Source organism: Orbicella faveolata, unplaced genomic scaffold, assembly GCF_042242905.1.
Source record: "Orbicella faveolata isolate gen_17 unplaced genomic scaffold, um_ofav_v1 contig_3, whole genome shotgun sequence".
In the NCBI taxonomy this organism is placed as follows: Eukaryota; Metazoa; Cnidaria; class Anthozoa; order Scleractinia; family Merulinidae; genus Orbicella; species Orbicella faveolata.
In genome coordinates, this window is record NW_028301558.1 from 22,166,237 (window position 1) to 22,191,441 (window position 25,205).

Below are 25,205 nucleotides of genomic sequence, written 5' to 3' on the forward strand. Positions count from 1 at the left end.
TTGCGTTTTTTTACTTCCTTCTTTTCATTAGGCCAGAGCCCACTACGTGAACTGCAAATAACTGTCTACAAAAAATGGTTCCGTTATGCGTAATGTCGCCTAAATTATATTTGTGTTGTTGTAAATTATATTTTGCCCATGCGTAATTGTAACCACGCTCTTGTGTGAACAATGGCAGATCGCTTGCCTGGGCTGTCAGAGGGTGATTTAAATATGAAAAAACTTGGTGATGGAGTGATAAGACGATCACTGAACTCGATTATTGCAAAATATCGTGATTTATCAGTTTGTCACAGATCAATTATTTGCTTCAGGATTGCTAGCCTGCAGAAAGGGCGGATTAGTGGGTCAATGGACAAAACGCGATACACAAACACGGAGCGCGACCACGATCATAGCCTGCAGAGCAGGCGAGATTTTTTCGAGCGAGCGCTCACATCGTAAAAAGTTTAGCCGCCATCTTGAATTTTTCATGCAATGGAAGACTGGGGAGAGAAAGAAAGTTTTACCAAGGGGGTGAATGATAGACAAGAGGAAGGATAGGGGAGGGGTGGAGTCTTCTCATTTTCCCCCTCCCCCATCCCCCACCGTCTAACATGGCGGTCTAAAAAGGCGGTCGCAAGGTTGTAACGCTAACTCGCCCCAATAAGACGCCTGCACTGCAGGCTACCACGATCACGACGCCCAGGTCGAAGCTTGCCGCACATGGTCAAGAGCTCATTTTCCAATTCTAAATTCTTCTGTCATATGTTTTTTTTGCTCAATACCCCAAAAGGTACCGAAAACGGCCTCCGCTGCGGACCTGTCGAGGCTGAGATCTCTAAAAGATACAACCGCTAAAAAGTACGACAAGCAGCCCCGTCCTTTCTATATGAGACTCCTCCGGTGTGTATGCCCCGCCGGCTTATCGGCCTGCGCTGCTGGCTACACGGTTGCAGGTACAACTCCTATACTTCGAGTGTTAAAACTGCTCTCGCTCACTTTTAATCGCCGGACAAAAACCAGGCAAACAAACAAACTAACTAACAACATCATCAACAACAGTGACAACAGCAGCGAAAAGCGTCAAATAGGTTACAAACTATTTTTGCTAAAAACTCGGCTGCATATTGTCCGATCGACGGCTCACGTTCACGAGGGTCAGGACGATGGGAGACGAAAATGGGTACGACCTAAGCATTCTTACTCTCGTAAACACCATTTGTGCGCAATGCTTGTCTGTTCCTGTATATCTTCTCAGAGTACCGAGGCTAAATTTAGCATCAGGTCTGATTGTTTAGAGGAGTTAACTCCAGACAAAGATTACAAGGTTTGCAACGATTAATTTAAAACCAAAATCTAGCTTACTTTTGGGCAAGTGGGGAGATGATTGTGCTAAGAGATCACGTGATCCAAAACATTGTTCTGCCGCGTGCAAATTTCCGGGTTGACAGAGGAGGGTCTGGGTAAGAAGGTTTTCCTTATCAACCAAAATGGCGGCGAAGTAACAAGTTTCTAGCGACGGAGTTGTAAACATGGAAAGAAAGGATTCCGAAAATCGTGACAACTTCTTTGCTAGTTTAAATCAGCTTATGTTAAGTTTAGAGCCTGCCATAAAGGAAGCTGGGTCGGTGTCGGCGGCCGAAGATATTTTAACACACCTAGAGGCAACAGACGAAAATTTTCACAGGTTTGGAAACAGGGTGTTCTGTTGGTGTCATTGCATCGAGCTCAGCAGACTCTGTTCTGAAATCTGTTTGCGCTTGATTAACCGAAAAGAGGTCTATTATAGTATACTTTATGCGGAGATATGCTATAGATATTTAGCAAAGCTTGCTACATGTACAAGAAAACCTACTGTGTCTACTAGACCACTGTACATGTATATGCTATCCGTGCAGTAAGCTCAATATTATTATTGTAAGTTTTTTTATCGAAATAATATTCCCCCCTAGCTACAAGTAGTAACTTTTTACTGTTGATTTTTTTCTTTTTCCAAGTTAATATTTTTTTCAAGAACAGATTTTTACCTCTAGTCTTGCCTTCTCGTATTTACCACCCCAAACTGTTTCACCAAAACTGTGGGCCTGGCGTCTTGGTCCCCTCTGTAACTCCGCCACTGGGGATGACATGATACAGACTGATCAGTTCTCTTTTCGAGGTGGACAATGTTTTTTTTTTAAATCCTAATGTTGTACTTGAGGGGGAATTGATTTTATATTAGTTACAGGAGTAGCTGATTGATTAAAATTGGGTTTCTGTAATTCAACTTATACAAACACAGAACTTGCTGAGCCGTTGAAGTAATGATGGCATGGGCAAAGAGAATTTACATGCCACAGCATTTCTCATTCTCCGAAACTTCCACTCATGTTTCTATGACTCGATAAAAACACAGAACACGTTTTCTATTTCTTAAATAATTACAAGTGACAGTTCTTGTGTTATAAAATATTTGTACCCTTGACAAAGAAGAAGCTTTTACATGTAGCTTTTTGTTCTGACTCTATTTGTTCACTAGATATGACTTTGTGCGTCAGCTTAGGAGTCGTATTGACACCACTCTTACACCTTTAATTGACAAAAAGTTGGAGCGACTGACTGGAAGGGAAGGAGACAGGAACAACTCAATGTCTGTTATAACAGACGAGATTATAGCTTCACCTGAGTAAGTTTAAACATAGTTACAAATACATGTATACTGTGGTATAAAGATTTAACTTAGACAGAAGGTAAATGTACCCCTGGTAACTTGAGTTTCACGCACTAAGCGATCATCAGACTAGTTGTTTCACACAAACAGCTAGTGAGATGATGATCCCTTAGAGCGTGAAACTCAAGTTACATTTACCTTCTGTCTTTATATCTTTATATTTTGCTCTGCATATTTTTTGTATTGAGCACTCTTAGGATAGGTGAAATAATTCATTCATTGTTGATCCATGTATATTTTGGTATATTGTTTGTTTAGTTTTGTTTTGTATTTTTTCCTTTGTCTTAGATTCGTTGTTATGATATGAAAGGGTAACTGGCCTAGTAGAATTTAGAAGCAATGGAGTGGTGCTAGTCCATCTCAGGGTTGCTCGCAGTCCAGTAGTGTTTTAATTAATTCATTAGTAAGGACTAAGCCTTTATAACACCTGGCTGAAGAGAGGCACTGTGAAAATAAAAGTAAAGAACACAACATGCAAGAATACAACACACCAGAACCTGGCCCAAGCCAAGAATAGAATCTGGACCGTTCATCATTCAATCATTCCAAAAAAAAAAAAAAGAAAAAGAAAAAGAAAATGGAGTAATAGATTTACTGCATGTTCATATCTTCAAGTATACAGTAACCTGTTCTCATCATGCCAAACTTAACTTACAGATTTGTCACCCTTCAGCAGTCAATTTTGGCTGATACAAAGGATGCAGTAAATGCTCTGGTAAGATAATACCTGTACCATCAATCTAAAATAACCATGGACGTCAACATTTATACTGTAGGTGTACAGGGCAGTTAGGAAAGGCTACAATGACTTAAAAGTTTGTTTATAAAGTTGCACTGCCTTTATAAAGTGGTTCAATTCCTATTTTGTTTAGAAACATTTTTTTTTTTGGTACTGTCACTGTAAATGTTTTAGGGCACTTAAGTTAAGAATATAAGAATATAAATTTTACTCAAATTATAGGTACTTATAGAATGATAGTAATCTAAACAGATCATTAATTTTCAGATCCAGAGTTTTTCCCAGAACCCTCGCCTTCGTACATCTGACTATGAGCTCACAGAAAACAGGGGTCGACTGCATCCTTTCAGATTGTCACTGGATTCAAGTGATGAGGATTCTTCTATGTCTTCTTCTTTTGGACAGGTATCTTTCATATGTCCAGTACTCTATTATTAACCTAATGCCGTCCAAAAGTTGATTGTTAGAAGCCTCCAAGTATTATCAACTAATATTATCACAGGAATTTATTCCAAAGTAAATAAGGGAATTGAATTCACAGCCAAATGCATGCTCATGAATAGGGTGACCCCCACAAGCATACATAATGTAAAAAGTGATGAGACCACACAAATTAACTCTGATTGCCAACTGCAAGAAAGGTCAGAGTATTTATCAGATGCAAGATCCTGGGTTAGGACCTCCTTAACAAAAATATATTTTTCGTAGAGTACATTCATAACACTGTTCGTATTTCTTTGGGCCCAGATGTTATTTTTGATCACTTTCCTTGCTTGGTTCATATTATGTATAATCAATAATTGTAATTGGTTTTTATGTTGTTTTAGACTGGATATATGTTTAATATGTCACCTGAGAAATTCAGCGAGATCGCAGAAAATCTGGATCCAGTTAAACCACTGCATGTAGGTTGAATTCAATTTAATAATATCCTCTCTCTCTCTCTCTCTCTTTTTTTTTTTTGGATTGTTTGAAGTTAAGAAAAGAACCTCTTTAATTTTATTTAACATGGGACATGGAGCACTCTTATACATGTTAATGTCCCTTTGGTTATTGCTTTTTTCCCACGAACACTGTACCAGGCTGGAATTTTTGAAGGTCAGGAACTACTCTACTTGTAGCTGTTAAAAAGTACATTATTTAGAAAGTCATAAAAATATAATTATTGATATGTTGTTTAAATATTCAATAGATGACATTTTAACTGATCAATGCCATTACAAGTACACTACATACATATGATGTGTTCCTCTTCTTCCCTTTTTTTGATGTCAAGTTTTACTTTACGTGTATATACTGGGTGACTAACAGCACTTATAGTGTACATAGCTAAACATGATTCAGGACTATCACTACTCTTCTGGATTGGGTACATGTACCAAATGTTCTTTTCAGAATTTTTGTACATGTACACCAGGGTAGAGAGGTACTAGTGAATTTACTAGTGACCTAGTAGATTGGTTTACCCTATATGCAGCACATAGGTCAGACTGCTACTTAACCCAGACCCAGACTCTAACTCTAATACTCATTGACTACACATTAAGCCACTTGGTCTCTTTTTGGGGGACCCACACCATTTTCAAAGTTATTTATAACTGACCTAACAAAACAAGTTATAGACGAACAATACAAACAAAGTCCCTCACCCTAAGAACAAATGAGGTCTGCAGATTTGCCAAAAATGAAAACAAAACTGCAGGTCTGAATCAACTGCTATGTTTTACTAATTACCAGTGAATCAATAGCAGAAGGTGGTCTGCCCTTGTCCTAAATAGGCAGAACATGCCTTACTTCCATTTTTCATTTATTAACATTGATATCCTTTTGTTGCCACAGGTTCGGATAAATGCTCTCAACACCCTGTATCAGTTTCCTCTCTCTGATGAACTTACCAGCAAGAATTCAGATGGAATAAGGAAAGGACTGTTAGCTGCACTGGCTGATGAAGATGAACAGCTGGCAGTATGTTCAAATTTATGTTTTCCAGATAAAATACTTGGCATCTTCTTCTGAAGTTTTCTTTGATGAACACAAAAGTACATACATGTATTGTGTTGTTTCAGAAAATATCCATATCCCCCAGGGGAGGTTTATTTATCTGAGCTCCCACCCCAGTACAGTGTCCTTGTGCACAGGGGAGGTTTCCATGGAGACTTTCTAGAAAGTGCTCATTTCTTTATTATCACCACTTGACAAAGTTCTTGTTCGCGCAGCTGTACAGTTGTTTCATATCCTTTGATTTGGCCATGGCAAATCTCAGAATTGTGAGGTACATTGTATGTACTGTTTGAGCTACTTTTACTTTCAGTCTGGGGACAATTAACCCCACCAAAAAATCGTGGAAAAAACTGTTTTATGCAAATATTATTTCACGTGCTGGGTAGATGAAATCTGTACTTGAACACTGGAATATTAAGTAATTGTAACTTGTTGTAATCATTGTTTCTTTTACTGTAGGAAAAGAGTCTCAAGTTTCATGCTCGAATGTTCATGGCATCTTCTGCTCATGTGACAAAAGAGATCTACACATGCTTAGGTGAGCATTAAACTGGTCAGTAGACATTAGCAGCCATAACATAATCGTGGCTCTTACTTATGTAGAAAACACAGTTGGCCTAAAACAATAGAGAACAAAAGGACAAAATCTGATGAGTGTGAGTAATCCTGGTGTAAGATGGCCAAAACGGTCGACGTAGTTACGACAGATACGAGTGTACGATTTACAAGTTTATTGACAAAAATAGCGGAGACAATAACAAAATAAACGGGAACGACTAACACAAGGGTTATTGAGAATATAGCATTCGAACTAAAACAGTGCTTGACTTGAGAACTTGAGTATAGCTCAGAATAAACCAACTGAATCAACTGAATTTGCTGAACAAATGGTTGCCAATTTATAACAGATTTGAGGAAACTGTAGGAATAACTCTAAATAAAATAAGGCTAGGGAGTGTATTTGTTACCCACGAATACAGGATTTACCTAAGGGAACTAGGAGGTAACTTCTCCTACACAACAGGATTTAGCTAAGAGAAGTGTGTGGGAAAGAATCACCAACGCATACCAAAATAAGGTGTGTAAGGAAACCAAACTAATGTAGGAAAATAACCCAAATAGTAAGAAGAAGAATAACACAACACTAATTAAAAAGTTTGAAAATTAGAACTGAAAATGAACTAAAGTGACCTTGTCACACTGGCATCAGCACAGTCTCTGCAGCTGGTGCACAGAAAACCAATTTTTGAGCTTGCCACTCCAGCAAGCTCTAACTACAGGGTGGTAACTTACGTTTGAGTAATACTGTTTGATGTACTAGATAGCCCGTATTGAATTTAAATTTCAAAAAAAATTCCCAAGGAGACTTTTCTTGTCTATTGGTCAATTGACAGTCAAAGTGACAAATCCACTAGGCCCAGGCTACTGAACAGGACTTTCTTTGCACACAGAGTGCTCTGAAGCCTTGATTTCTATCTTAACAGGAGGCAATGACCTAATTATGTGCATATCTTTTTGTTGTTTCCTCTTTTAGCTGAGCACCTTGTCTCATGCTTCAGTGATGCTAACTGCCACCGTATAAACATTGAAAATGGCCTGGATGTATCTACCAGAAATAATCAAAGATTACTGAAGCGGGTTAGTGCTTTATGACTGTGAAATGGTTTTTCTTGTCAGACAGCAGCATGAAATAACAGTTATGAATAATTTTTCATGTAAATTCTAACACATGCAATATTTAGCATAAATTTTGTTCAATTTATAGTTGTCATATTGGGATAATACTAAATCATTATGCTCACATTTTTACCGTACCTTTTTTTTAAAATTTCTATTAGTGTTAATAATGAATGGTTCATTATTTTTCACTTCCACAGTTCAGGCTCCTGAATGAATTTCAACATGAAGTTTCCTACTTCTGGATCAGATATCCTGAATGGTATGTTAAACTCATGTTTAGTAATTATGAAAATTAGACTGATTGAAGCACACAATGTACATTGGGTATTACAATAAGGTTGGTATTATTAATAATAAATTACATGTATATACTATTAATTACATAATATCACGGGTGGCAAATTACTCCTTAACTTTTGGCACAGAATTTACATGTTAATTTATTATTTCACATGTGAAGTTATAAAATTGCCATGGCAAAATTAGGTGCAAAATTTCTTGGTACGATATTGCAAACGTATTTGTCCCCCGTGATATTGCATGGTAATCAAATGATATCTAAAATTAAGAAATAATTTCACTTGCATTACTACTAGAGTGAGTAGTAATTTTGCAAGCAGTATGGCTGTTCACTGGGATAGTAGATTACTCCTCCAGTGAGTGGTAATCTTGCTACATAGCTAGGGACTGGATGTAATTGTTTCTTCTTTTAGGTTTCTTGAGACTGTTCTGGCGAGTACTTTCAATCTGTTCTCCACCAAGTCTGATCCAGAGTTTGAATCATCTGAGCTGCAGTTCATGATGCCACTACACTTCCTTGCTCTGATTGACCCGAGAGCTACCTGGTTTAAAAAGTGGATGGTAAGTTCAAACAATTCCTGCTTGCTGCAGATAGAAGCTGAGGTACTGAGAACCCCACATGATGCCTCAAAATTTCGTATTTACATGGTCTGATAGTACAGTTTATGGAAAACAGCCAAGAGCATCCCACTTACCCCAACACAAACGATGTATCTTACATGACATAACTTAACTGTTGTTACTGTGTTATTAACCACTCATCATGATCATTTATTTTATAGCATGGTAATTACAGTAGAACTGTCGCAATTAAAGAACTCAAGAAGCATCCTTCTTTGGTAAGATTATTAAATTATCAAATATCTATATTTTAATATGTAGATCTCAGTTATTTATGAGAGAGTTGATCTGCTCTTTATCGCCAAGTTATTCAGACGAAAATTTAGGTTCTAACAAAAAACAACAACAATGGAAAATGAATTTAAATGATCAATATGTTTTCTATTTAATTACAATATAGCTGCATCGACTAAATGAGTGAGTAAGTGACAGATGGACGGACAGACGGACGGACTGACTGACTGACCGACTGGCAGAATTGGACAGAGAGATGGACAGATTGGTGGATTGACTGTCTGACCAACGGACTGGTCAACTAACTGAATGACCAACCAATGATTGATTGATTGTATTTTTTGTGTTTTTTTCCTAATGTACATTTAGTTGGCAGATGCCATCAGCCAATGTATTGACTTTTCCAGAACTTGTAAAACCCTACAGTCCTTGGAAATGTTGCAACTTAACGAAGAACAAAGAGGTAATCAGACAGTCAAAAGGAAAGAGTATCATAGTTTCTCATCATGATTCTTTCTTTGAAATAATTTTCTTGCACTTCCCTGGTTCTGGCCTCCTTTCTTTCAATATCCAGCGGTCGACGGAGAAGTTATGTGTTGACACTGACATGCAAAAACAGTTCTGATAATATGTGAATCATTGTTTGTTTGTTTGTAGATGATGATGGTAATGATGGGCTGTTTTATACTTCACAAGACCTGGAATATATCTACTTTGTTCACTCTTTGTGCCTGTTGGGGAGAGTACTTTTGTACAGCGGTGGCAGAGCACTGTTTCCTGTGTTATTACCAGAAAGAGAAGGTAGGTTTACTTGTAGAAGAATTAATGTACTATATAGTCTTGCCAAGTTCTTCTTTGCTGAACTCTGATTTTACCAGTTAGGATATATTTTTGTGGATGACTTGGACTGAATAGGTTAAGTGGAAACAGTTGCATGTTTGTGATAATAATTGAATTGATGGTTTTGCGTTTCAGAAATGGTGACAATTTCCAGCCTCCTTGTTTCATTGATTAGAATCATGTGTACAGCTCTGCCTGGTGCAAGTGCTAAGCTTGTCTTAGATGGTAAGATCATGAACCTGCAATCCCCAGACTGTCTCAATGTCAGGCTTACTGATAATAGTAACCTGCCGGCCACCTTGGTTCCTTTTAACACTCTTTGAATAATTTTGTGAGTTCCAACTGGAGAGTGACTTTTCTGGTTCAACTCACATGCTTCTACATTCCAGTAGTATGCTTTTTGTGATGTTAAATGTCATATCACTTGTGTTTCCTCCCATATGTTCTGTGACAGATGTAACTTGTAGTCTTGCATTTGCATGTTCGTGTTTGTAGATTTGACAGATTTGAAAGGACTTAATACATAGTGTGGTGTATATAAGTTAATTATTCTGTTGATTGTCCGCTTATTGACAATAAAAACTAGCCAATGAGCACATGAGAATTTCTGCAGTTATCGTAAAATGTATTGTGGCTATTCATTCCCCCTCTCCTTTTTATACTCGTGAACCCCCCCCCCCCTCTCACTTCAAGCCACCGTTTGAGTACATATAGATCCTGTCATTGTGTTAAACGGTTTTTAATTTAGAACGTTGGGTATTGAAAATTATGGCACAGCAGTGAGCATTTTATGTTGTCTCTTGTTGCACATCATCAGTTCAGTTTCATCCTGGATACTTGGTTTGTGATGTGCTAAAGAATATTGCTTCCTGCACCAACTCCAGCAAAGAATGTCTCTGTAAGGTAAGTACGACTACACTCATTATACCACGTGATCAAGATTGTCATGTTACTTTCTTAACTGTCCACTCCCCCTGTGGGGCTCTTCTGGGCCAATATAAACAAACGCTAAAAGAAATGTTTTAAATAAACATAACATTGAAAACCTCATCTGGCTGGCAGGAGGCAGACCAGTTGAATATTTTCAAACGTGGCTGAGGTTTTTTACTCGGGTCTGCCTTGAAACAACTCCAGCTGGTGGTAAAAAATGGGACGTAAAACCCGCTACTGGATTTGAAGTCCGCAGCTCTAATCACTCGGTCACGCTTCCTTCAACATTGGATTCGAGACCAAAGATGACAGTACACAGTCTGAGTTAAAAATTTGATTATGTTTGTTTCTCGTCCCAGGATGTGATAACCACCAGTCTTCTGTCTCCCGTCCAGTCTTGGCTTGATGTAAGTACACTGTGGTCAAAAAATAATGAACGATCTTTTGTTTTACCAATACCTTCTCACTAAATATATTTCCCATTATTTCTGTACTTGTTTGATTTATTTATTTATCTATCTCTTTCTTCCCTCACTCTCTTCCCTCCTTTCCTCCGCTAAAACGCTGTTAATACGCTTGACATGGGCGCAGGTTACCTCCCACCGGGCAAGTTGTCTTTCAACTAAGTAAATAAAGCAAACGAAGGCTTGCCCAGGGCAAGCAAAATTTTAGACCTGCTTGTCCGAAGGGCAAGTTAGAATTCAAGTTTTTTCGAACCCAGGTTAATCAGCCAAGTATAGCAAAGTGTACAAGTTCTTACGAGCATACCGCCAGGTAAAACGTTATGTGCAGCACATTTTCGTAGGAAAATGGCTGGCTTAGCCAAATTTTGACCAACCTGGGTAGAGTTCGAGAGGATAAGTTTGCTTAATTAAGGAGCCCAAAGAATAAGTGGATTAAGAGAACGACTGAGAGATACTTGCTCTATTGTGTTTTTGTGATAACTTTCTGACGTTGTATTTTTCATTTCAGGGTATGGACAGCTGTGACACACCGGGTGCTGAGAACACGCTTCTCTTGGTAGCTGATGTTTTAGCCACACTGGCTGTTACAGAAACAGGACAAAGACAGCTGTTATATGGAGAAACACAGGACAGATGGCAGAGAAGCAGGTATTGCAGTGCCTGTGCGATCCGTTGCCAGGATTCCTAGCTTTAAGCTTCGAAAATGGACTCTGGTTTGAACCTAAGAGCATCAGTAGATCGTCTGGTGTGATCATCTGGTTGAGAGTAATCTTGAAAAGATCTGTCAGAAGTGGCAACTTGCAGCCTTGTACAGCTGTTTCGACCTTCTTCGATCTCACTAACACAATGCTTAATGCTCACACCATTTCCTCAGTATTTCGTGGTATTACTATGTTACAGCAGGCTTACGTAGCATAACGTACCGTTGTTTAACGTAATGGAAATATCGTATGTTTTCGAATTAACATTTGGTCTCTGAACTGAAGAGTTGTAAATAAGGCCCCTGAGGCCCTTATTCGAGGTATTATAAACTTTTCATCTAATAAAACACCCGTTGTCAACAAATAACAGGGCTCAGATAATACAAAATTGCTTCAATGCAAGTTTGAGGACGTTTATGACACAAATGTGTTATAAACACCCTACCAAAAGTCCACGGAACCAAACCTTTAGTAATAATCCATGTTGACTAGTTTCTAAAGAGCACTGATGTTGTTATATTTTTGTTGCTCTGATATTCAGGTTTTCCCCAGCTCACACGATAGCGCAGTTCGCCAAGAAAGCTTTATCTGACAGACTTCCAGGCGGAACACCTTCCAAAGCGGTTATTTCTGGCTTCTTGTTCGTTTGCCGACAACTTTACAACACATGTGATGGACTCATGGTACTGAATCACTATGAACTGCATCAACATATCGCCAACGCCTGGATTAAGGTGAGTAGCTACACTGATCATCATCTCCTTGATATCCTTGATATCTTTAGCATTTCAAAATCTGAGTCGTGGTCGCACACATGCGTTAAAAACAATTCGAAGAGCCTAGATTAATTTTGATTCCCGCATTTTTTAACGCTAAAACACTTGGTGCTGTAAATGTTATTATTCATTTGTTGTAAGACATCCTGCCTTGTTATATTTGGTTGGTCTATAGTGCATTCTTCTGTTCTTGTACTCGATCTACTGAGTGTGTATCCCTTGTGAGCCTGTCCCCTCATAATCAACTAGCTGTGGAGTCACGTAGCTTACTGCGCATGCATTATGATGATACCTTTGCTTATATAAATACGCTGAAAAGTAGCTCTAATATGATTGGCCACCTCTCGACACTACACTAGTGTCTTGAAATCGTTTCACAGAAATGGTCGGAGAAGAAGAAATTGGTAACACTGTAAAGTTTCAATGCTCTTGTTGACTGATGAAAACGTGGATCATTTGTAAATCGCTGAATTGTAGAGTTCCTTTGCCTTGATTCAATAGATCATAAAATGTGACAAATTAGAACTCCGGCCATCAGTGACCACACAATCCTGTTGTATATTCATGACTATTTTCTGGAATTGATGGGCATTATCAAACAGCAGAAGCACGGCAACAGGGAATCTATTTGTCAATATGAATCAAGTGAAGAAATTTTCTAGTTCACTTGTGCACAGCTGTATGTTCATAATTACTTATTATATACTGCCTTTTGTTTCACCAGGTACTCGAAACAGCCTCTGCTGATACAGAACTAGCGTCCGATGAAACGCCACCAGAATTCATTCAGGACGAGGAACTGTAAGTATTTACACTGTGTTATCTGTTGTTGCTTTTGTTTTCAGTCTTGGCCTGACATGGAAAGTGTTCAAAATAGATAATTTAAAGTAGAGTAAGAGTATGGCGCTTGTCGCTGAATTTTGTAATCAGGGTAAGGCTTTGTCTTTAGACTTTCTTATCACTACTCTTACGTGAACGATCGCTACAGAAAAATAAAAAAAATGAAGCAAGGGACGTGATGGTGATGCATTGATATGTACGTTTTCTTGATCTTTTTAGGCTTGTCTGGGAGAGTTCATTGATCGATAACCTGTTAAATTTTGCTGGCACTCCAAAGGGACTGCTGCTTCTGCAGCAGACTGGAAAAATGAATGAATGCGTGGCTTATATGAATGAGAGATATATCAAGAAACTACAGGTGCAGAAAAAGTTTTTACTTTAACAACGTATAAGAAACGTTTCGTCGGAAAAGTGCGGACAGGAAATTACACTTTGACAAGTTTTCCCAATTTGGGGTATGTGAAAGGCCAGGGAAGTCGGGGTATCTTGACTCACACCACAACATGAACGGAACAAATGATATACTTGTTTTTTGGTTAACGTCTCCTCTGGTAATGCTTGGTGTTCTCCCATAATATTGTTCCTAACTTCATTCCAAGGGTTTAGAAAAGGGATGCAGTGTTCTAAAGAAGGTATGTCAAAGAGGTACCTTTTTCAATAAAAGGTATTCGAAAGGGTTACTTTTTCTGTCGAAATGGTGTACAAAAGGGTAAGGGGTTGAACCTCGTGGCGGAGCCTCCCCGTATAAAACATTCTAGGGTAGCTCCCCCCCCCCCACCCCCGGGGGTTGCTGGGGCAGTTTTCATGTCTCTATTCAATGTTTTTCCAAGTTAAACATCGTCTCTAGTTTCCGTCGTTTTTCACCGTTGTGTATAGAGTATCGATACTAGAAACTGAACGGAAGGTTTTGTTCTAGGTGAGCAAGTGCGAGAAGTTTGGTTATGGAGTGATGGTAACACAGATCGCAGCTACTGCTCCGGGTATGGTTGCACTGGAAAACAGAGGTAAAGAGTGTATTGTAATAGTATGTACTCGGCACAATGGAACGTACATCCTGAGCTCCACATCTGCGTGCAGTTACTTTAAAAGCTATACTCATTTAGGTCGGTAGGGAGGTAAACTTTGTTTTAACACGCTTGCTACATCAGCCATACCATGGGAGAAAGAAAACTGATTTCCACGAGGGGCGTGTGGTTTGGTGGGCCTTGTGGTAGTTAAGATACAAGTCACATTTTTCAACTTTTTACATATCCCAGAACTTCACTGGCAGATATTCACTATGGCTTTAAGCATGTGTGAAACGATGTCGCTTGAGGGAGTCCGCTGAGATTATGGTTCTTAGCAGACTTTCTAAAGCGTTTCGTGTCTTTTGAGAAAAATGACCAATCAGATTCACTGCGTGGATCATTGCAGAGCTGCGTCATGAGCATGGAATTTTTCGGGTTGAATCTTAGACTTGTCTTAAGCCGGGAAAGAATTAAGCTCTCCCAGCGGAAAGGAAAACAGATAATACACCAATCTTTTTAGAAACGTGACAAATTTATGTAGAGTGTTTTTGTCTTTCAATTTACCACTTCAAGACATAACTGCTGTAAAGAAAGTTAACGCGATTATGTCTCTCAGTTTCTATCGACCACCGTGAAGCTATTTCACTGTACACAAGTATAACGATGGTTTTAAAAGTGTTAGGGCTATTTATACGAGGAAAATAAGTCGCAGCTTACACAATCCGCGGCTTACATAACACACGAAGTTACCGTATAAACGGTACATTTTAACAAGTTCACGTCTTACACAAGCCGCGGATAACATTAGCCGCGGCTTGTGTAAGACGAGGGTTTTGAGCTCGGCTTATGTAAGACACGAAACCACTCGTATAAATGGAATCGCGGCTTGTTTGCGGTTTACGTAATACGGGAACTCACACTGCGCAAGCTCACGTTTTCCCCGCGCTCGCGCAATTTCGCGATTGCTATGACAACCAACACAAAAGTGAAGCATTAGTCACGAATAAGCTGTGAACCATTCATACTAGCATTTCGCGTTTTATATAAGCCGCGCTCGTATAAATGGTCCAGTTCGCATCTTATATAAGCCGCGGCTTATAAATATACCTATTGTGTCACTGTTCCGGCGTCTCATTAGGGTTTCTCAAGCAACTTGTGCATGACATTTGGACGGTGTTTGAAAGTGGGCAGGACAGGAAGCCTGCTCCTCCCAGAATCAAACACGTGGATAGCATTGACAGCAGAACCTACAACAAGGTTTGGCATTCATATGTACGATAGCCTTCTTCTTTGCCATGTTAGTCAAAACCCTACTTTTATCGAGTCGTACTGTAAATCCAGTGAACCGTAGGGGCAAGTCAAATAAACAACACTCAAAATTTAAGGCGTCTATCTAGCAAACCAGTCTTTGAACTTTGTTTTAACAATAATAATAATAATAATAATAATAATAATAATAATAATAATAATGATGATGATGATGATGATGATGATAATAATAAATAATAATAATAATAATAATAACTTTATTTACATGTCAATGAGATTTAGCATTGCTGCTAATTGGGGACACCTAAAAAGAGTTACAATTATCACGACTATGTACAAATTAAATTTTTAAACATTGTAAGTATTTACAAGATAAAAGCCTATCTCTCAAAATAAAAATACAAAAGAGAATAAAGCTACAAATAAAGTTAACTAAGAATGATAAAATTAAAGTAGTCAAGTTGAACACATATGACATTTGCATCCACTGCTTGCATCAATTAAAATGTTGCATGCGCACGCTCAGAAGAACTAACAGGACAGCAACCAAGCAGTTTAACCGGTTTTTATAGAACAAGATTTACTCGTTTATATGTTATTTGTGTCCCCCAGAGGTGAACTGGATAGTAAGTTCTCTGGTGGTCTAACATTGGTCGTGTTTTCCATCTTTCCTTTCCTAGGCACTCAACAATCTTTTAAGCGTGTTGTCAGCATTTCCTGCTGTATATGAAGTTCTTGCTGACGATTGTCGTCCATCCACATCGAGTTCTGAGGTGGAGGAGACCATCACAAGTCGAGACGCGTTCTGCGCACCTGTCAGTATTATGGTTAGTAAATATATCACATATTAACCAAGCGTAACGGCCGCAGTGGGAGAATACCCGGCTTATTGTGGGCCTTGATGGTACGAATCGAACGCGGCGTGGTTGTTACAGAGAGACCGAAAACTGCGAGGGTTGCAAGTAAACCTGGTTAATAAGAGATTTATTACACGAACTAACGTTTGAAAACGTGCTGTGGAGACTTTAGAAGGTCCAGAACTGAGAAGGTTATAAAGCGTTCCGATAGGTAGATATTAGTTATTGGTCTTCTCAGCTGTGTTAGTCGTGTAATAGGGAGGCAGGTATGGCGGCCTAATGATTAGTGTGTGAGACGCCGGATCGCTCCAGGTTCTGCCGTACTCTTTTTGTTGTGTGCTTGAGACGCGTTCCTCCCACAGTGCTTTTCTCCGGAGGGCTGATGAGAGGTAACCCTGTAGTGGACTAGCGTCCCATTCATGGAAGGGAGGGAAGGAGGGAGGGACTACTACTCCTAGTTGCTTGATTCTGTGCTCAATTCATTCTTCGCCGACGTAACGTCCGAGACTCCAGTTCGAACCGTGAAATTCAGGACTGCTGGTGACGTAGCTCTGCTTCGTTTAGCATCTCGGATTGATTGTTGCTCGGAATCTCAGGCGTCCGAAAGGCGAGGCTGCTGAGACTGTTGTTGTTGTGACTTATCTTTCTTTCTTCTCAAACAGGATTTAGTTGATCGTTTCATCATGATTGACTCGGAAGAGAAGTTCCATTCGCTATTTAACTTTGAACAGTCACATCACTTTGGTCTCAGGTACGCCAACGTAGAATAGACATTTTTGCATTTCGTGTCCACAGCAATAGGGCCTTTGCAGGATCCGGTCACATGGTATGGAATAAATTATGCTGGGACGCAAGTTACACAATGGGACTTTCAAAACAAAGGAAAGTCTGGCTGGGTTGGTACGAGTTGCTTTGTTTTGGAAGTCCCACTATGTAACTTGCGTCCCGGCATAATTAATTCCGTACCGTGTGACCGGATCGTGCAAAGGGCCTAAGATGGCTGCTCGATTGAGGCAAAAGTGTTGGTGATAGTGAGTTAAAGAGCAATTGAAAATATACTGCACAAGGAGAGAAGCTACGTAAGCTTGAATTGTGTTCATGTACTTGTTGAAATGGTAAACAAACGAAATGCACTTGAATTAAGAGGTCACACACTGAGTTAGGTCTTAAAAGGTAATGCCTTCACTCAAATCCAGGTGCTTGACCGCAGCTGTATGTTATGAAACGTTGCGGAGCAAACCATTGCACGGAACTTTCTTAATGTAAAGGGCTGTTATTGATGTCGCTTTTCTTCTCCTCAGAGTGCTAAGTGTCCTGTGTTCATGCCTTGACACATTCCTCTTTCTGGAATGTTGCTATCATTTTCAAGAGCTCCTGCTTCAATCTCAGCTGGACAACAGATTAGACAATGGGTAAGACTTTCAATTAATTTGTGTAAGTAATCGTATTTAGAGGGTTACATGGCACTTTGGTTCACAGTAAGATTGATTCAGGAAGACAATTCTCGTGTACAAGCACGCCACTTTATGTATCATTTCTTTCACAGAAAAAGCTGTAATAGTATAATAACCAGGTTCAAGTTGAATTTGTTTTTTTCTGTGTAATTTCAGAAAGGACTACATCATCGACATGTGTTCTGTGGACAGGAACCACATTTTGGTCAAAACGTATCTTGTTGGGGGCGCATCAGAAAGGATCATTCCTGGCATGACCTTAACTGAGGTAATCAAAAGTGCTCCTTAACTATGCTCCGATGGATAAAGTGATCAGGACTTCAAGTAAAGGGTTCGTTTAGAGAATAGTTTATTCATTGATGACTTGATTCAGTTATAGACTGACTGTTTGTCTGATGTCATTTGTGGTAGGATTTGAATAACCCTTACCCTTGGCCTTTGTTTTCGTCTTATCCGCCTCCTAAAGACTATCTTCCAGTTGAACAAATTTCCAAGATGACAGCATTTGAAGAAGGTCGGTAACTGTAATTTCTTCATGCATGCATCGTTTTCGATGTCTTCTGGAGGCCTAAGTGTACTATTTCAAAACCAACAGTTTTTTTAACATGATTTACGATCGTTGAGATATCCACTAAAACCTATAGACAGCCCATGCAATGTTAGCTTGGCTGTGCAGATGGCCAATCGGATTCCAGAGGAAGGAGTTGTAGAAGAGCAGGATAACTGGCAATTAGAGCGATTTTTTGATGATTGTCGTATAACCTAAACCAAGGGTATGACGCTTGGCCAAGCATTCATAGCATGTAATAAAGATAGGAAACATTTCGGGCGTGTTAATGCAAATCTACCGAAGACGACATTTGTTTGATTGGTGTACAGTACTGAAGAACTGTCACTTTGTCTTTTGCAGGTGATACTCTGTTGGAGTTTCTAGAGAGCAGTGAACCAATGTCAGCGGACAGGCAAGCCATCTTGCTACAGCATATATTTATGTTTGATAACCTGTGTCTCGAAATGGACCACTCAATGCTGCCCCCGACCCTACCCTCAACCCGTTCCCCACCACCACCCTCACATGTTCTGTAAGCGAATGTTGTCCGTTAAAACAGAACAGACTTTAGATCTAAGGACAATTGATTTCTAAAGATAAAAGTAATTGTATAAAAATAAATACTACCTGACACGTGAACTAGGTAGATAAGGTAAGTTTGTGTTGTTGTTTTTGTTGTTGTTTTCTTTTGTTTGTCTTTTTCGTCGCTAAATGTCTGAAAAAATAACGAGCGTTTTGGCATTGCTGCCTTCTTGATGGCTCAAATATCTTGATTGATTTTCCCAAAACACTCTAAAGAATAAGATAAGCCTTGCTTGATAAACCTTTTCTGTTACATAGCTTCACTTGGCTTCAGGAATGTCGAAAAATGTTCTGTCAATCGCTGACATCTGGAAAAACCAAAGCAAAAGGAAATGGTTTGTACATTCATAAACCCCTATTCAGGCAAACGAAATACAAGGAGGAAGCAGCGTGGCCGCGTGGTTTAGGGCGCTGGTGCTGTAATCCGGAGGTCCCGGGTTCAAGGCCTCCACCCTGCCACTTTAGCGGGATTTGTTTCTTGGTAGTCCCGAGTTAAAATCCTCGGTCATGCTTTGTAAATAGCCAACTGGTCTGCCTCCTGTCAGCAGGGATTTTTAATTATGTTATGTTTATTTGAAATATTTTTTCCTTTGTTTCAGTGGCATGCCTGTAAACTAGCTAAGCTTAGTGCTTGTATAGCTAAGTGTATGACCACTATAAATAAGATTTACATTACATTTTTACATTTACCAAAATGTGTTTCAACTAATTTTCGTTTTGCTATGTTAAGAAATTTCGGACTCTACAAGATCGAAAATATTGACAGATCTTAGTCCATAAGAGCTCGATGATTGTACTTGGTACGAGTTGTAGAACTGTTTTGCTAAATGTAATCAGACAGAACTGATCAATGACATTCATTTACTTTAACGAAGGGTAGACAAGTTCTTACTAATAAAAAAGAAATCAATTTTCATACTTAAACTTATCGTTTTGCTGTTTGACAGTGTTGAAGTTGTTACTTGAGAAGGTTTGCACAGCATTGACAAATATACCAGAAGAAGCCATATTCCCGCTGATAGACTTTTCAGGTAATTACGCTGAAATTGTTTGTTTCAATTTCAAGACTTCTCTGATTTGAGTTCCAGTAATGCCGTATTTATTCATCCTCATTTGACAGCGAGTGAAAGCAGTCTGAAGACTGTGGAGCTATCAGACATAGAGAACCTGGGCACGAAAGTAGCGGTGCGATACGGTGTTCAGTTGAAGTTGCTCCAGTCCACCACGGACGGAGTGGAAGATTTGACCTACCTCTTGAAATACTCCAAGTTCTTTCTACAGGGACAACAGCGGACCACAGACGTCACGTTACGTATCCTTATAAAATCTATAGCGCCATTTCCGTCAGTATCAGCGAGAGTTTAGGTCACATTTAACACTCTTCTTACCTCGGAAAGGGTTAAATTGGAACTTAGGAGATGAAATTTAGCTATACAGACCGATTTTTGAAAGATGCTCTTTAATAGCGCGCTGAAATCCGGATCTAGCCTGCGTAGCAGACGTTCCCTTTGCATTTACAGGCGGGGAGTTCGAGCAAGCGAGCGAGCAAGGAAGCGCGGTAGGGATGAGCAAAAATTGAGAGAAATTGGGGGGGGGGGGGGCGGGGGTGGGCAAAAAAGGAGGAGAAGGCAGGTTGGAAGGAAATGAATAGTATTTTGCCCCACTCCCTCCCCCAGCTCCTTTTGGCACTCGCTCGCTGTTTGGTTCTCTTCGCGTGCGTTTGGAAATGAAGATGGAGATTAGCCACAGGTTCTAATGATACTTTGACTCTATCATTCCCTAGGACTGGAATAAACTAAACCTTTTTTACCTCACGTCACCTTTCCTTGACCCAGTCCCTCTCCTGATACCAGGTACTCTTAGTGGTGACTATGTCGGCCATGATTGGTTTGTATCGACAGTTTTTCTCATGATGTATGGAGACCCTGATCTGGCCTGGGAATTCCTCTTCAAGTGCTCCAGTCTTGTCAGTTCTGGTTATCTGTGGGTTCGTAGACTACACGCTTCGGTAAGGGAGCATTTTAGAACTGCCATGTAACTCCCTAGCATGGGTGAGCGAGTATACAGTGAACTCGACGGAGACCTTAAAGCGGGTTGTAGAGTAGCTCGCATTGGAGTCATAAACGAAGCCTTCACTTTACAGGCTGCTGATTAATGCAAGAAGTCAGATCTGTCCCAAACGCGTGCGTTACCAAGGGAGGTGAAAAACTAATGCAATCAGTTATCACAAGCTCTTCCACAGATATTGTAGTAAAATAAGCTCTAGCCACAGTCGGTGCCCAAATGGCAACTTGTAAATGGTGGCAAGTGCGAAAAAAGTCGTGTGTATAACCACAATTGGTGTGGATTTGCATCTGAAATCATCTTTGTCTTGGTTAAGCTTGCCTCACAAATAACGGGTTGTTGTCTTAGAGCTCAAAGTTCTTCTGAGCTTATTTTCTGATCCATATTCAAATAAGTGTGGTCTTCGGGCTGGTAAATGCTGTTATCTCCGTTGTCATGGCCCTAGCTCTAGAATGTAAATGGCACATTCCCCTGACTGTCCCCAAAGCTCATCAAGTGAGGCTTCGCTTTTCTAATCAGTGACGGCTACATGCATAACGCAATGTGTTCTTGTGAGACCTCTTGTTATCTGGCTACTCTAAAGAGGACTTCTGTAATTTCCTGATAAGTGTACAATCTGATCAGCCATGCATGACTTCAATTCTGTGCATCACCAGGCTAAAACAGAACCAGAGTGAAATGAATTTCTTTATTGTTTTTCTCAGGTTCATTTACCGGTGTCCCTCACAGTCAGCGGTATTCCTCCACTCTATTCATGCACGTGCCATAATGTGGAGCTGATACTGATGGTTTGTGCCTCAGTTAAACGTGCTTTGTACCATAGTTATTGTTGGATTATTCTAAAAGTCCTAGCGTAAAATGAACCCAGTCAACTTCTGTACCCAGTTTGTACCACTTATCTAGATGAAGTTTATTGTTCAATGTACGGACAAAATCTATCCTGTGACAGAGATACGAGACAAATCTGTCCTGAAGGTTGGTTATATGACCGTTTGTGATACACTGGACCCCATACGACGGGCGATTCATTCCCTATTTCTTTTCCATAACGTAACAAAGGCTGTTGTTCCTTCCCCCCCCCCCCCCTGGATTGAATGTTACGACAACTTAGGTTACCCTACTCGCCTCCCACTCCCTTTCCGCATTTTTGCCAAGTTGTCCTGAAAAAAAATATTGGTGCATGAATTTATTCTCAATGGAGAGAGTCTATTCGAGAAAACTTTTTTTTTTCTCGAAACATGGCGCTTGATCTCGTCCTTACAAAAGATAACTGTTAAACAGAGCCCAAAGAACACATTTTCTTGTCGTTAATTGAACGTTTATTATTATTATTATTATTATTATTATTATTATTTTTATTTTTTTCATTTTTTTTTTTTCGTTTAGGCTGAAGTGCCTCTAGTGTATTCTGCCTTTAGGATGTCTGGCTACACTCCGTCGCAGGTCAGTATAACCTTGTAAACAGCTCACATCAGAGACGACTGAGTATGCAAGCGTGCAACTGCAGATCACATTTTTGGAGAGCAGCTAATGACTGAAATTGTTTTCGAAGAATCTTTGAAAAAATGTAATGCACATGTGAAGACACATGTAAAAGAAGAAACATTGCTGAAGTGGCATATAGCGAGTAAACGCCAGTGGGCTATTTGTGATTTGCTAAATTCGCGCACGCATCGAAATCAGAGGAGCGCCATGAATTTGGAGCGAGTCGAAAGTGACGAAGGCTTTTCTATCGGCACTGAGAGGGGAGGAATGTAACACATGTCAACGATCGAACGACCTATTCATGTCGATCGTGATTTTATTTATTGTTTATTTATTTATTTATTTATTTATTTATTTTATTTATTTATTTATTTATTTATTTATTTGCATGCCATCTTCACAGATTTTTTTCTCTTGATTTGCTCCGTTAGATCTGCCAGCACTGGTTACGACAGTGTTTCTGGAACTATCTGGACTGGGAAGAGATCTGTTTGTACATTTGTACCTGTCTTACAATGGGTATTGACTATCAGGTATGTTTATCAGGTGTGGTGCAATGTTGGTGAGTTTCATATCTTTATCGTAGTAGTTTCAGAGCCGTGAGAGTAGTTTGTTCATGCTACAGACTATATAATACGTGCGTCGTTTCCTTTAAAGGAAAACGCCAGTTTTTAACACGGAGAATCGTTCCACTGTTATTTTTTCGTGCATGCACCATTTGTATTTATAAAGAAGTCAAAATCTTCTATGATACTGTATTACACCAAAACGGCGTGAGGTTTTGAGAGCACTTGAAAATTGTAGAAGGAATTGGAGCATGAATCATTCTTCCCACATTTACCCTTGTTCTCTCACATGCAATGCGCAATACTTGATAATGACTTTAGCTACTTCTCTATCACTTTACTATACTGGCCTTCATGGATCTACACAGTATGGGTCAGTACCCTTCGTACTCTGCTACAGACTAGCGAGATCCTATCCATGGCAACAAGTATTACGGCAAATTAGTGAATGACTAAGGGTACTGGAATGAGCCTCAATTGCCTGGACCTACCGGCACACCCATGAGTTAGCACTTCAGTACCTAATCTTATGTGGCAGTATGATTTTGTCGTACCGTTCCAATCTGTTTGCAGGTGTACTTCTGTATAGCAGTTCTAAGACATTTACAACAGGACATTTTAAGAAAGACGCAACAACAGCAGCTGTTGATCTTCCTAAAGGTGAGTTCTATCTGTTTTGTTTTTCAGCGACTTTCTTCAAAGGTGGCATTTGGTGCAGTTGTCTGGAAGCAGCTGCCTCTAAGGGATTGGGTACGCCGTACCTCACAGAAAGTGTGACTGACAATCATGCGTGCAGCTAATATACTCGTCATCCACCTCCAAATTTAACACATCTACTACTAGCGCATGTGGTGCGGTGGGCCAGCGGCGAGTGGGTTGAACTCCGGGAGAGCAGTCTGGATTCGAACACTGGCCGGGATCATTGCGTTAAAGACAGATGTTTAAATGAGTACCGGCAAATTTAATGGTGGGGGTAGCCTTGCGCTGGACTAGCTCACCAGAATCCCATCCAGGGGGAGTAGAAATACTCCTAGTCACTTAATGCTACAGAAACCTACGATAAGCGTTGGTCTGATGGGCCACTTAGCTTGAACGCAGATTTCACCTATCACTCCTGTTGAAACCCTGAAATTTTCCTGGAGTCTTTGCGATGACTTTAATTGCAAGTGCAGCCGCAAGGAACAATTCTTCACTTGACAAAAGTGTCACTATTTCTTTTCGACACATTTTAACAGCCTGATCTGGTCTTTTTACAGAGAGATTTTAACTGCAAACTTTTGTACCAGAACTAATTGTTAATCTTAACCAAACATTCGTTTTTTTGGTCTTTCCTGTAGGAAAATCCAATCCCCAACTTCAAAGTTGCTGAACAGCTGGATTTCATGCAGGAATTAGAAGTTCGATATCGTCAGACAATCCTGTCTGACCTGCAGAACATCACCAAACCTTAACTTCTGTAATAGAACGAAGGACGCGATTTTCTGATTCTCGCGCGTATCCACGCACACATTTACGCGCACATCCACGCACAAACATCGACAGGCGCACCCATCACATACAACTCGCGAGAGGGTAACTCTGCGCATTGCCTAGGGGCATGTTTATGTGTGGAAAATATGGCCTCTTCCAGCGTGACCTGCAATGGAGGGTGACCCTTCGAACAGGAACTACTTTTCTCCATAAAAAAGGACCTGAGGCCCCTAACAATGACGTGAATATTTATAACGTGTTTAAACAAAATATAACTAAAAAGTGAAGAAATTGGGGGAAATTTACGAAAAGAACTCAGAAATAACCACAATCCAGCTATCGCCAGTGATTATAGAAGGAAACTAGCTTTGACGTTGGTGTTGGTGTTGTTTCAATCTGGGGTGGGTCGACATCCCGATCTAAAAAAACTCTAAACAGCAGTATAATGGTAATGGGTAGGAGATGTACTGTCCAAGGTAGACGATTTTATAACCCTGCAAGGGTATTTATTGTGTTCATAATGCACATTTGTATATAAATATCAATCTTACTGTACACATATCTGTTGATAGCGAGTCTAAGGTTCGATTACGTACTGTTTATAAATGTTGCCATTTAAAATTGTAGTATAAAAATGCCTCCAGGCTTTTAGCCATAGAGCAATTATACAAATTTGAAAACGAAATAAATCGAGTCATATTGCTGCGTAGTGGATATAAAGTTAATAAATGCTGTAACTGCAATTATAACACCGGTTGTTTATCGTGTGGCCTAATACTTGGCGCGCTGGGCTCCGAATCCGCGAGCAGTCGAGTTCAAGCCCTGGCCGAGGTCATTGCCATGTGTTCTTGAACAAGACACTTTACTCTCACAGTACCGTTCTCTCTTCACCCCTGTTCGAGGTGTATAAATATCTAATGCTGGAGTTAACCCTGTGGTGCCTGGCATCTCGAGGATATGCACCTGTCAGCTCGCGAGGCTCTAATTCATCATACAGGTGTAATTGACACCGGTCCTAGCGTCTTTATCGCCATTTATCTGTTCTGATTGAATGCGGAATCACCTAAATTTTCATGATACGTC

At 39.9% G+C, this 25,205-nt stretch overlaps 1 protein-coding gene across 1 annotated transcript; it reads left to right on the top strand.

Annotated features, from left to right (window-relative positions):
- Nucleotides 1-1,441: 1,441 nt before the first annotated feature.
- LOC110068316 (protein broad-minded-like) lies at nucleotides 1,442-24,871 on the top strand. Its single transcript, XM_089297931.1, has 37 exons — nucleotides 1,442-1,669; nucleotides 2,501-2,647; nucleotides 3,350-3,407; nucleotides 3,699-3,836; nucleotides 4,259-4,336; nucleotides 5,271-5,396; nucleotides 5,892-5,970; nucleotides 6,967-7,070; nucleotides 7,310-7,371; nucleotides 7,826-7,973; nucleotides 8,195-8,251; nucleotides 8,637-8,730; nucleotides 8,925-9,068; nucleotides 9,243-9,332; nucleotides 9,925-10,010; nucleotides 10,397-10,444; nucleotides 11,010-11,149; nucleotides 11,744-11,936; nucleotides 12,703-12,779; nucleotides 13,038-13,176; nucleotides 13,735-13,822; nucleotides 14,964-15,082; nucleotides 15,775-15,921; nucleotides 16,614-16,702; nucleotides 17,253-17,363; nucleotides 17,562-17,673; nucleotides 17,817-17,919; nucleotides 18,316-18,367; nucleotides 18,796-18,872; nucleotides 19,485-19,568; nucleotides 19,658-19,849; nucleotides 20,391-20,545; nucleotides 21,306-21,389; nucleotides 21,988-22,044; nucleotides 22,518-22,619; nucleotides 23,226-23,312; nucleotides 23,990-24,871. Exons 1-37 carry the CDS (start codon nucleotides 1,515-1,517, stop codon nucleotides 24,101-24,103), a joined length of 3,936 nt encoding a protein of 1,311 aa, XP_089154057.1. The 5' UTR covers nucleotides 1,442-1,514; the 3' UTR covers nucleotides 24,104-24,871.
- Nucleotides 24,872-25,205: the final 334 nt, after the last annotated feature.

Coding starts and splice junctions, on each gene's coding strand:
- LOC110068316 (XM_089297931.1), top strand. CDS start 1,515: ATGGAAAGAAAGGATTCCGAAAATCGTGACAACTTCTTTGCTAGTTTA. Junction 9,069..9,242: donor GTTATTACCAGAAAGAGAAG/GTAGGTTTACTT, acceptor TTTGCGTTTCAG/AAATGGTGACAATTTCCAGC. Junction 23,313..23,989: donor AGCTGTTGATCTTCCTAAAG/GTGAGTTCTATC, acceptor TCTTTCCTGTAG/GAAAATCCAATCCCCAACTT.